This window comes from Epinephelus fuscoguttatus, linkage group LG3 (assembly GCF_011397635.1).
Source record: "Epinephelus fuscoguttatus linkage group LG3, E.fuscoguttatus.final_Chr_v1".
Taxonomy (NCBI): Eukaryota; Metazoa; Chordata; class Actinopteri; order Perciformes; family Serranidae; genus Epinephelus; species Epinephelus fuscoguttatus.
This window is the reverse complement of record NC_064754.1, coordinates 35920058-35932854: the sequence shown is the minus strand read 5'-3', so window position 1 is coordinate 35932854 and position 12797 is coordinate 35920058. Positions and strand designations below refer to the sequence as shown.

Here is a 12797-nt window from a genome sequence, read left to right as displayed (position 1 = left end):
GAGCCCTTCTGTGCAGAGTTTGCGTGTTCTCCCCGTGTCAGTGTGGGTTTTCTCTGTGTGCTCCAGCTTCCTCCCACAGTCCAAACACATGCAGGTTAATTGGTGACTCTAAATTGTCTGTAGGTGTGAATGTGAGTGTGAATCTGTCTCTGTCTCTATGTGTCAGCCCTGTGCTAGTCTGGCAACCTGTCCAATGTCAGCTGGGATAGGCCCAGCCCAGCCCCACCCACGACCCCCAACAGGACAAGCCATAACGGAAAATGAATGAAGGATTATAATTTTATAATTTAAGCTTGTATGCATTGATTTCTTGTTAAACATCTGTTGTAAAGGAAAAGAATAATGCTTGCACACTTACTTACTTTTTACCTTAATGTTGTTTTTGATAGCCTTGCACCTACGTAATGTGTGTTCAATTATTCTCTCCCAAAACATCTGCTTTATAGACATATCTTACAATTATTTTGCAACCTTGACTAAACCTGACTGTTCACAATAGATTAATGAATTATGGTTGACTGCTGTTATGTCCCATCAGTCTTCATCTGTCCAAGTGGATCGATGATGTATCACAGCAGCCGGATATCATACATATCATACATATTTGATCGGATCACAGAGTATCATTAGGCTGAGTGTCGTCTGTAAATGTCAAACCTGTTAATAGCCAAATGTTTGATTGAGGCTGAAATGTTGGTGCTATACTGTATGACTGTACTGCAGCAGCCTCCTACACAAGCAAACCGTAGCTGTCCATCAGTAGTTACTGTAACCAGCATCATTCAGCCATGTACCACAATGAAAGTGAATATTCATGGATCTTATGTGCCTCTGATGTCAGTGTAAAGCCTTGGGCAACCTGCTAAACAACAGCTATTCAGTATTTTCCTGTTTCTTGTGTGTGAAAGAGCAATAATTTACCCCAATAAGGGTGCGGCCTAGGCGATGGTCTATTCCTATTCTGAATCCCACCTACTAAGCTCTAATTAGTCGACTGTTTCTCCAACCAGTGGAAACAGTCATTAAAAGACAGACCAGACCTATCTGAATCTTAACCTCTGTGTTTCAGCTTGCAGATATTCAGAGGTTTTATTAAACCTGGTACTTGTGATATAAAGCATTGGCAGATTGTTGTAAGATCTGAGGCAGTGACAGATGACTTAAAATGTATTCCAAATACAGTACAGGCCAAAAGTTTGGACACACCTTCTCATTCAATGCGTTTTCTTTATTTTCATGACTATTTACATTGTAGATTCTCACTGAAGGCATCAAAACTATGAATGAACACATGTGGAGTTATGTACTTAACAAAAAAAGGTGAAATAACTGAAAACATGTTTTATATTCTAGTTTCTTCAAAATAGCCACCCTTTGCTCTGATTACTGCTTTGCACACTCTTGGCATTCTCTCCATGAGCTTCAAGAGGTAGTCACCTGAAATGGTTTTCCAACAGTCTTGAAGGAGTTGCCAGAGGTGTTTAGCACTTGTTGGCCCCTTTGCCTTCACTCTGCGGTCCAGCTCACCCCAAACCATCTCGACTGGGTTCAGGTCCGGTGACTGTGGAGGCCAGGTCATCTGCCGCAGCACTCCATCACTCTCCTTCTTGGTCAAATAGCCCTTACACAGCCTGGAGGTGTGTTTGGGGTCATTGTCCTGTTGAAAAATAAATGATCGCCCAACTAAACGCAGCGGATGGGATGGCATGTCGCTGCAGGATGCTGTGGTAGCCATGCTGGTTCAGTGTGCCTTCAATTTTGAATAAATCCCCAACAGTGTCACCAGCAAAACACCCCCACACCATCACACCTCCTCCTCCATGCTTCACAGTGGGAACCAGGCATGTGGAATCCATCCGCTCACCTTTTCTGCGTCTCACAAAGACACGGCGGTTGGAACCAAAGATCTCAAATTTGGACTCATCAGACCAAAGCACAGATTTCCACTGGTCTAATGTCCATTCCTTGTGTTTCTTGGCCCAAACAAATCTCTTCTGCTTGTTGCCTCTCCTTAGCAGTGGTTTCCTAGCAGCTATTTGACCATGAAGGCCTGATTCGCAGTCTCCTCTTAACAGTTGTTCTAGAGATGGGTCTGCTGCTAGAACTCTGTGTGGCATTCATCTGGTCTCTGATCTGAGCTGCTGTTAACTTGCGATTTCTGAGGCTGGTGACTCGGATGAACTTATCCTCAGAAGCAGAGGTGATTCTTGGTCTTCCTTTCCTGGGTCGGTCCTCATGTGTGCCAGTTTCGTTGTAGCGCTTGATGGTTTTTGCGACTCCACTTGGGGACACATTTAAAGTTTTTGCAATTTTCCGGACTGACTGACCTTCATTTCTTAAAGTAATGATGGCCACTCGTTTTTCTTTAGTTAGCTGATTGGTTCTTGCCATAATATGAATTTTAACAGTTGTCCAATAGGGCTGTCGGCTGTGTATTAACCTGACTTCTGCACAACACAACTGATGGTCCCAACCCCACTGATAAAGCAAGAAATTCCACTAATTAACCCTGATAAGGCACACCTGTGAAGTGGAAACCATTTCAGGTGACTACCTCTTGAAGCTCATGGAGAGAATGCCAAGAGTGTGCAAAGCAGTAATCAGAGCAAAGGGTGGCTATTTTGAAGACACTAGAATATAAAACATGTTTTCAGTTATTTCACCTTTTTTTGTTAAGTACATAACTCCACATGTGTTCATTCATAGTTTTGATGCCTTCAGTGAGAATCTACAATGTAAATAGTCATGAAAATAAAGAAAACGCATTGAATGAGAAGGTGTGTCCAAACTTTTGGCCTGTACTGTATTTCTTGACAGCAGTTATTGATCCATTAAAATCCATGTGCCTATGATTAATTGGGTTTACAGTAGCGTAGCTGACAAACACATAGTTAATGATAGTGTTCATGATAGGATCGTGTTGACTGGTGAGTTCTACTTCAAAATGGCGTGCAGATAGAAGACACACACACAGACACAGAGTGCACACAGACACCCTGCAGCCTTGCTAACCACCACCACAGACGAATCTTGTCATCTACATGCAGCCTCACAACAGACACCACATCCACCCAGATACACTCACCCAGCTGTTTCAGTGTATTTCTTGTAATAAGAGACCACTGCTCCTCCCCAACAACAGTATTCTCATCATTTGGTTCACAGTGAACTTTACTCCTGAAAGATGAATGACTTTCAAAAGAATACGTGCTTTTTTCTGTCTCAAGTGAACCCACAGCTGTGTGGCTTCTGTACACGGTTGCTCACTCTGTCTGTCTTTATGAAGACCTTTTCCACCCTGTTGGGGAGACACCCACCATACACTCTGGGTTTGTTCATTCAGAGAGTCACAGTGCGTGACAAGGAGGGAAGTGTATATAATGAGGGGGTGTGATGAGACTGCCCTGCCCTTTACTGCTCCACTCTTCTCTTCTACTCTCACCACCTTTTTTTATAATCAAAGCAGTGGTTTTATAAATGAGACCGAAACTTGCGTGAGTACAGATGAGGAAGCCATGAACCATTTAGAAAAATCTCAGTATATGTCCTCCTCTAAGCAGTCATCTTTCGATTGAGTCATAATAACAGCGATGATGCATGACGACAGCTTTTACATAATGATTTTACACGCATGTATTTTCATGCTCTTCAGTGTGATTCAGCTTGACAGGAATTTGGCAATTTGGCAAACTGATAGAAAATGACGCCCAAAACAGCCCGACTTCAGGTCTTTATTTTGCTGTAGCATGAAGAGCAGTCAAGACACAGTCAAAACATTTCCATTGGTTAACCACTGGTTTCCCCCTCCCCCCTCCCTCCTCCCCCACCCTACAGCCAGCCTGAGTGTATGATAGGGGGAAAACAAAAACCTCTGAGATTTGTCATGAGTCACTGTGGTACCTGCAGGGTTAACACGCAAAAAGCATGCATGTGTAGATAAACTGTGGCGGTGGCTCTTCTGCCAGGCAAGAACAACCGCTGTAATCTGAAAGCTGGTCAGCAGCGATGGAACGGAAACACACAAGCTTTCTTGTTTGTTTTTTTTTGACACGTTCAATTTTCTCATCAAGTTCCCCAGCCTAACAGGAGAAGCAGGTGCTCAGATTTAGCTCTAAAGACCCCAGTGCCCTATTTGCACAACCTCAGATGGTAAGCAAGATTCAGATCAGTGGGTTTCACTGGGGGTTTTTTTTTTTTCACACCCGGCAACCTGTTAAAAAAATTCCCAGCACCTGACATATAATGTTTTTTCAAAGGTTTGTCTAACAGATTCACACAGCTTATAGACTATTAGACCTTGGGCTATTATTATGTAAGTATATGATATTATAATAAAATTCTTTCACTTACCAATATATTACCCCTTTGCTACAGAGCTCCAATTCGTCTGCAGTCACATCAATGAGCCACAATGATGTATTTGATTACATCTTCATTTACTACACTTAACTGGAGCACTGTAGTTTATTTTGAGTTGATCGCACATGCATCACCCTGCTGCACCACCTGTGCCTTATCCACCGTAGTTCCCACCACCACATCACAGTTTACTCGTTTTGAATAACATTAGCAAAAAACAAGAGTGCCCAGCTGTAACTGAGAAACCACTATTTCATGTCATTATGCCAGACAAATTAGTCAACTGTAACTTAGTAATGTAACTTAACTTCTCTGTGAAGTGGGCAGATTCAAAGGTCTGGACCTAGGCGAGGAATGAATAGTGACACAGACTGGGTAACTAACAGATTGTTGGAATTTTCTTGGGATTTATTGACATTGCCTTAAGATTGTAAATACCCCTGAGGTATAGACAAAACCTCCCTGTTGCATCGACTGAAGTAAAACCTTCTTCTCTGTATTTAGGTCAGGCAATTACGAGGGCAGAAGGCGGCCCCCAGCAGTGGAGGTGGAAGTACCAACTATCAGGATCTCTGTCTGGCTAGTCCCGCCTCTGCTGAGGGGGACTACCTGAGCTCAGACGAGGACCTCCTCCCGAGCCCACTGCCTCCCAGCGCTCTTTACCCCAGCCTGTCTGGCCCGTGTCACCCATCTGCCCGCCTCGACAGCGAGGGCAGCACGGACAGCGAGGCAGAGGAGCGGGTTCTGACACACCCGGACCCACAGCAGCTGTATGGCAGCATGGTGTGCGCCGAGGCGCTGGATAACTGAAACCTGCACAGGGTGTGTCGGTTTAATTGGATTTCTTTGAGCTAAAGAGACGCTGGAGCTTCTACTGTAAACTGGGGCTGTATTATCCAATCCAGTCCTCCTCCTCGGCTTTTCCAGTGTTTACCGTTAACTTGATGCAGAGATTGTGGCATTGATTGGACCTCTTCTGATCATCAACCCGTGATCTCTCTGCTCCTACTGTCTCCACCACCTTGTTCCCCACACTGTCCAATCCTTTGTCCCCTGACGAAGAGGTAATGTAAAGCCTCCTTCCTTGTTCCCACGTGTAACCGTGCCAGAAAGAATCCAAACACAAACATATGACACACAAACAGACAAAACAGACTAAAACTGGACCAGCAAGACTGTTGTTGCCTCTTGCTGCTCAAGATCGACCACTGGACCTGAACCTGTGACTGTGACGAGGAGTGAAACATGGGTAGACAGAAAATAAGTATTCCCTCTCTATAAACTGAGTGATAGACACTTGACACACTGTATGCTCTGTCTACCCTTATATGACTCTCCTTCCTGATTGGTTCAGAGTTAAATAGATCCTTATCCTCTCTTTTCCCTTTTTATGCTCTCATTAGGAAGACCAACACAAAAAAAATCCTTCTATCAGCCATCCATTTACCTCTCAGTAGACCAAGTGTTAAAGTAAAACATTTATGGTGGTGAGTATGAGAAGGAGAGGTGCAGTGTAGGAATATGTACACATCAAACAGGCATTCATTAATGACTCATGAACACTTTAACAAACTAAATATATGTGTTGTCTGTGGCTGGCAGACGACAAGAAACCAAGCGAGTTAATACAACAGCTCATTTCAAAACATATTCACCCACAAAACAAGGAAGGAAGAAACTCAATGTTGCCAAATCTTTTGTTTTGTTTTGTTTTAATTATTTATATGTTGTAATTTATTTTGATATTTTTTTTATTTTATTTTTTATATATCTGTATGAAACTATAGGAGTGTAGAGATACCGACAGAGGCCAAACTTTGTACACCGTCCTTTGTGCCAACTAGTCGTCTGTTACAGGTTCACTGTGACACTGATTGTTTCAAAGACAGGAAATGTGCTGCTATGATTTTGGATTTACTTCTTCCATTTTGTTTTTTCTGTTCCCTTTTGTCTGTGTAATCTTCGTGAGGTGAACATGTAACCTCCTGGTAACTCTGCCATAGATTAGGGTGACAACAACTGTGCAGACTGATCAGATATGAAAACTGAGCAGCTGAACTCGATTACTCCCTGGAGCTTCATTTAGCAATGATGGGAACAATTTGGTTTTCTTAAAAGCCAATCATGATCATTGTGTATGTGTGAGTTAAAGCAATAGTTTGACATTTTATAACATGTATTTGCTTTCCTGCTGAGAGTTAAATGAGAAGTCTGACACCACTCACTTAGCTTAGCTGGGCATAGAGATTTCCTGTGCACAGTCAAGAAAAAGTCCCGCTCGTAAACTTGTGGTTACATAGTTTTTGGACGAGGCTACAGAGCTGTATTGTGGACACAATTGTGGTACAATGGTAAATGCTAAAATAAAGAGGGCGAATTTACAAAGAATAGATTGTGGCGACTGAAAGCACCATGAATTGCGCATCACTTGCAACTGCAATCTGCCCCATCTCAAGGTCCAATTCACAAACTTTTGCATCTTATTGCAATTATCCGTGTTGAAGAGCATAAATGTTGTGGCAAGTACACAGTAGGCAGGACATTGACAGAGAGACAAAGAAATTTGAAATGTTCAGACTGTAAGCTGCAGGTCTTGACCAATGAGGTGCGGAGGTATTCCTCAAAACTTTAGGCAAGGAATTTAAATGTGCCTGAGAGAAGCTGTAAATGGGATTAAAAATCCCAGTCTGTCAGTGCTGTTAGCGTTTTTAAACGCACATGCCTGGCCTGCCATGATCACTGGAAAATCTGGGCATGACACCGCTTATAAATGCACTTCACTTAATACCATCTCTTTTAAAGACACTAATAAATTCACTGTCACTGCGTCTGGCTATAAGCACTGATATTTGTAATTTGTACTCTTACATTTTCTGATAGAAAATGGCTGACTTTGCACCAAATGTGTGCATAGCCTATTACCTAATTTAAAACCTTGCAAACAGCACAGGAGCGCCGAGAGGCGATTTGCTTTGCAGCACAGTTAGGGGTGCATTTCATCCTTTAAATGTGCTTTGAGAATTACAGAGCTTGTTTTCGTCTTATTTGCGCAGGATTAGCACAATGAGGAAAGGATCATAAGGCCACTGAACTGATGTCAATTAAAGCTACAAATACAGTGCGATACCTACCAAAAGTTTGCTAACATTAGCTAACATTATTAGCAACTAGTCATACCAGGTTGACTCTCTGGATGTAGACTCTGGCAAAAAGTCTTCTATTGGGGGGTTATTATTGGGGGGGGGGGGGGTTCTGATCCCCGGACCGCCTGACTCCCCTCCAGACCAGTAACCTTTCTGGTGCAGCTGTCATTGGAGCCACTCTCCTCCTAGTGAGTCTCCTGTATAGCAAGAGCTAACACAGCATCAGGGCTGACACCCAACTCTGAGGTGTTCAAAAGTCCCAACAAACTCAACACTAATACCGAAATAGCTAGACTCTGTCACTAAACCCTTTAATAATTGTTAGGTATGTTACCCATGTGATGCTAACAGTTAGCCTTGTCACCATGTGTGTTCCCACAACACTGTTTTGCAAGGACCCTGTTTCTGCATACTGGGCTCAGCGCGGCCCAGGACGATTGTGATTGGTTTACAGAAATGCAAAAAATCCAGAGCATTTTTCATCTAAAGCAGAATGGTAATATGGTGATTTCAGACCTTTCTCAAGTGGTGACACAGTGAAGATAAGTCTGGCTACGTGAGACTATACAAGGCCAAGTGAAGCTGTAAAAACCCTGATAGTACTGAATTGGACAAACCTTTTTTTAGGGTATTTTTATTGCTATTTAATTCAACTTTTAACTTGAAAAAGGAAGAGTTTATTTTCTCTTTAAAGTGACAGTTTCTTTAGTCGCTTTCAACAAACATATGTTAGTTAGCGTTAGCTCTTTGGGCAGAGCCAGGCTAGCTGTTTACCTCTGTTTCCAGTCTTTATGCTAAGCTAAGATCTTCATATGTAACAAACAGACGTCAAAAGTGGTGTCAGTCCTCTCAGTGTATTTCCCAAAATGTCAAACAATTCCTTTAATTATCAGTGTCCCATACAAGCCAAAAGAAATCCAGGTAACAGTGCCGATCTGGAATCACCAGTTCATGTGCTCATATCACTTTTTGACAGCTAAAACTGCAGCATGTGGGCCGATGAAAGTGGAAGGAGTGGTTAACATCATAAGGATGCCAACAGGTAGTGTGTGGGTGGAAAATATTTTACATATCAAACATTAATATATTCTGTGTAGAAAAAAGGTGTAAAATGTATGGAGAGATATGAAATATACAGTGTTACAGGAACAAAAGTATGTAGATAAGATTTAAAGCTGTATCACTGTCAGTCACGTCTTACTGAAGGTGGTGAGTGTGTATAGTTTTATCAAACAGGGTGTCATATGTAGAGCAGTGATCTGCTTTTTGCACTACAGGGAAAGTGGAAGTCTCTGCTCATGACATTAAGCAGTGAGAGATGGTGTGGATGAATGGATTCTTGGTGGGATCATTTCTTATTATATTCAGCTCTCCTGCGGGACCTTGACGTTATCTGAGTGCTTTGCTCTGAGATTATCCATCCTGACTTTGTATCGTGCTTCATTATTCCTCAGACAGATGTCGAAGGATTTTCTCTAAATTCTCTTAAAGCCCACTTTCATCACTAACATTTCCGTGCAATACAAATGAAGGAATGGTAAAGGAGGGAATTATTGCCATGTTTGAAGAAATAAGGAAATTGGATTTTCCAGTAATGGCCATCAAAGAGCTAAAGAGGATGTTGGTTTGCCCACCATACTGTTGCAGGTAACAGCCTTTTAGTGGTCATTGGTGGATGGAGCAACTAAAATCTCTACACTGGAGTCAGTGTTTGGATATCGTCAAACTAAATGAGCGTTGTACGAATGGTTTCAATTGAGTTCCCTCTAGTTCGTAGTATGTACAGATTGGCATTGGCTCTGTCGAGCATGAAATTTAGGCCCTTATTTACTTTGGGTCATAACTGGCTGAATTTCTCTCAAAGTTATAATCCTTGAGATTTTTATTCTGTAATTTTCTTAAATTTTTGCTAGCAATAGCTATTCAATGCATTTACATTCAGTAAGTGCCTTGCTATATAGTTAATTTTCAGTGTAAGTATTCGATCTGACATTCACATCCTTTTCATGCATGCCATGATTGGCCAGCTGTGCAGAGGTAAGAAAGTAAATTGGGTTTGAAATTCATTCTGTCACTCTTAATGTGTATGCACACAACTGGATATTTACCTGGACAATGTCAAGGTTGGGTGGTTTAAACAGCTATAAACACTTCTAGTGCTAATTGCTTGACCCTTAATCTACATTCAAATCAAGGGGCTTAATACTCAAGTTTATCCCCAGATCAGATTTTTCTGCCTAGACTATTCACATTTATGTTTGAAGTGACACATAGCCTATCTGACATCAGTGTTACAGGATATCTGCCGCTTAAACACCTCAAGTGACCAATAACTTCACACACATAGAACACCAACAAAAACCATGACATTTGCCAAACAGACATGGAGGAAACATGAATGACATAGTGGTGCATAGAGGTTCATGTCTTCAATGATTTGTATGGCAATTCCTCATATGTTGAGGAGGGCACTGCCCACTTTTCTGTGATCGACATTTTTCAGACGATCGAGGTGTAGGGATCATGAACAGTCAGAACAGTGGCATGAGGGTGAGAAGACGAAGGTACGCAATGCCGTAGCTTTGTTAGCATTGCTGGTAGTTACGTGGCGATAGAGTTGTGGGAGCAGGGGGAGTCAGGAGTGGTGGGGCCGCGATGCCGAGGGTTTCATGGAGTAACAGTTCTTCCAAACCTTAGGATGTCCAGGGCTACATTCCAATGTCGGCGCCTCACGACAATGCTATCATGGCATGTAGGCAACCAACCGTTCCGACACTATGCGGTGAGTGATCTCTACCTGTGCAGTGAAGCATGGCATGGAAAAACCATGAATGTATGGGAAAAACATACGTGAATTTCCGATATCTCTCACATTGGTTGCAAGGCCATGTATCGGATATGTATCAGATCTAGATCTACATATGGAAGTGGTCCAGATCTGATTGAAATAAATCAGATATCTGTGTCCATACTGCTCTGAAAGAATCAGATTTGGGCCACATTGGCTTGTAATGTGAACGTAGCCATACACGTCTTAATCAAAACATTGTGAAGCAATAGATCTTCTCAGCCCATGATTTGTTTGGCTGCACTGTAAACAAATGGACAACTTCTTCTGTTTAATTTCTGACAGAGTAACCACAAAGCATGTTTCAAACTGATCTCTTGGAGTCATATCATTAAAAGGTATTTGCCAATTCCACCACTAACTGCGGGTGTAGCCAGATCTACCATGACAAAATTCGCAAGGATTATAACTTTGATGTTTCAGCTTGGATTTCAGTCAAAAAAATAAGAGTGCATAGAATAATTGTAGGAATCTGTCATTCAGGACTGAGTATCGGTTTCCTTTCCAAAATTAACCCTAACTGGACTCAGAGCAATGCTCAGTGTCCTTCAACACATCTGTACACTGCTGTCCAGTGATGGTGCTCTGTTCTCACCACTGTCTACATACAACTCTATCTACTGTGACGAAACATTTTGATATGTTTGTAAATTACTTTTTGAATATGGTACTAGCTCTCATCCTTAATATTATTTTTATAATTACCATCAGTACTTCGGTTTCTCCTGCTAACAGCATTACACGAGACCATAATGATCAAACATCATAATGTGCCATAAAGGTAGGTAGATTTACACACTATGCTAAATGACTTCATGTATGTTTAACGAGGGTTTCATCGACTAGTCGGCCACTACAGCCCTTCATTAAACAGCCATGTAATATAAAGTCAGTGATGTGTGGACTGAAATACACTCACACTGTGTTCCTCCAGATTTATCATCTTGAACCTGGAACGTACACACTCGTTTTCCCTGATTTAAAGCAGGAAATAAGACAATGCAGTGCAAAACAGTGTGTCACAAGATTCAAAGAAGGCACTGTTCCAGCTGGTTAGTCAGGTGTAGGATTTATCAGAATTATGTGCTGTATGTGACAGCTGTTTGATATCCACAGCATCATACCCAGGAAACCTTGTCCACCCTCTCTCTTTCTGTCTTGCAATTCAACTGATGTTGTTATCAAATATATTAAATGACAGTAAAGATTATATAAATTCCAGTATGATGGGGGAAAAAATACATTTCAGTGTTCTGTATCCTATGAATGATACAAAATAAACTTTGACATTGCACCTTTGCAAAGGCCTGATTGTCTTGTTGTTGTTTATTACTATTTTCACTCCAGTAATAGTTTTGTTAAAATGTTAAGTCTTCTACTAAGACAAGATTTTCGCATCAATGCATTAAAACAGACTGCACTACACTTCCTCCTCCACTTGGTGCGCTTTGCCTTCTGTCTCCAGGGCTGCAGACCTGTTGGTGGGAGGTTAACATTGGACACAGCTGGACCAGGTGTGCCTGTGTGTATAAGCCAGAGTAGCAGCCAGTCTTTGGGCTGCACCTCTGCATTGTGGCTTTGGTACTTTTTCAACATCTATGCAGCACCTTTTAACTCATCCACTCCCTACTCTACTGACTTAACCGATTGCTCTCATGAGTATTTTGTGTTGAATAATTAACTTTATTAGTTAGTATACCCACGTGATTCCTGTGTATGCCCCAGTCTAAGAGCTGGGCTGTGAAAGGAGATTATTGGTACTTAATATTTAGACTGAGTAAGGGACTGTTCTTTACTTATTAGAGAAGGAGGGTGGATAGGATGTGACTTTGTTTTGTTTTGTTTTTTATCTTTACGTTCCCTGACGCTACAATTTTTTGTCCTTGAAGCCTCCCTGAGTGACTGGGGTATAATAGGAACAATAGGAACTGCACTTCCTCAGAGGTGCATGACAGCCACAAGAAAACCAACAACATTTAATAAGCCTACACATCACACACACATTACAGTGACACACACAGCCAGCATTAGCAACATAATGACCGTTTTCCCAAATAAACTGTACAACACAGTGGCATCAGCGGCCAGAATAATATCAGCGGACATTAGTAGGTTTTATAAAACTTACACCTTAATGTTTAAAAGTTAAAAACATAAGTTGAACTCCTGGAGTTGAAAAAATGTCGTGCATGCAGGAGTGTAGAATTCAATATTTTTTACAGGATCTGTTTAATGCCAACAGTTTATTCTGGGCGACATTTTAAATGAGACATGTTTTGATACCTGCCGGCAGGTTTCTGGGCTTAAATATTTTCGAAATAAATACAAAATATAACCATTCCATTCCGATAAAGTCCATCCTCAGTGCACGCAAGAAAACATACCACCTAAAAAGCTGCCAGTAGCTGCCGGCGGTAGGCTCTAGCAGTACAATTAATTATTTTTCT

General features: G+C 41.7%; 1 protein-coding gene across 2 annotated transcripts in view; it reads left to right on the top strand.

The window, feature by feature from the left end:
• evi5l (ecotropic viral integration site 5 like) overlaps positions 1 to 11639 on the top strand; it is a 59858-nt gene extending 48219 nt beyond the window's left edge. For both annotated transcript variants that reach the window (XM_049569129.1, XM_049569118.1), the window contains one exon: positions 4864 to 11639. In XM_049569129.1, coding sequence (XP_049425086.1) covers positions 4864 to 5169 — 306 coding nt within the window. In that variant the 3' untranslated portion in view covers positions 5170 to 11639. The remainder of the gene's footprint in view (positions 1 to 4863) is intronic.
• Positions 11640 to 12797: the final 1158 nt, after the last annotated feature.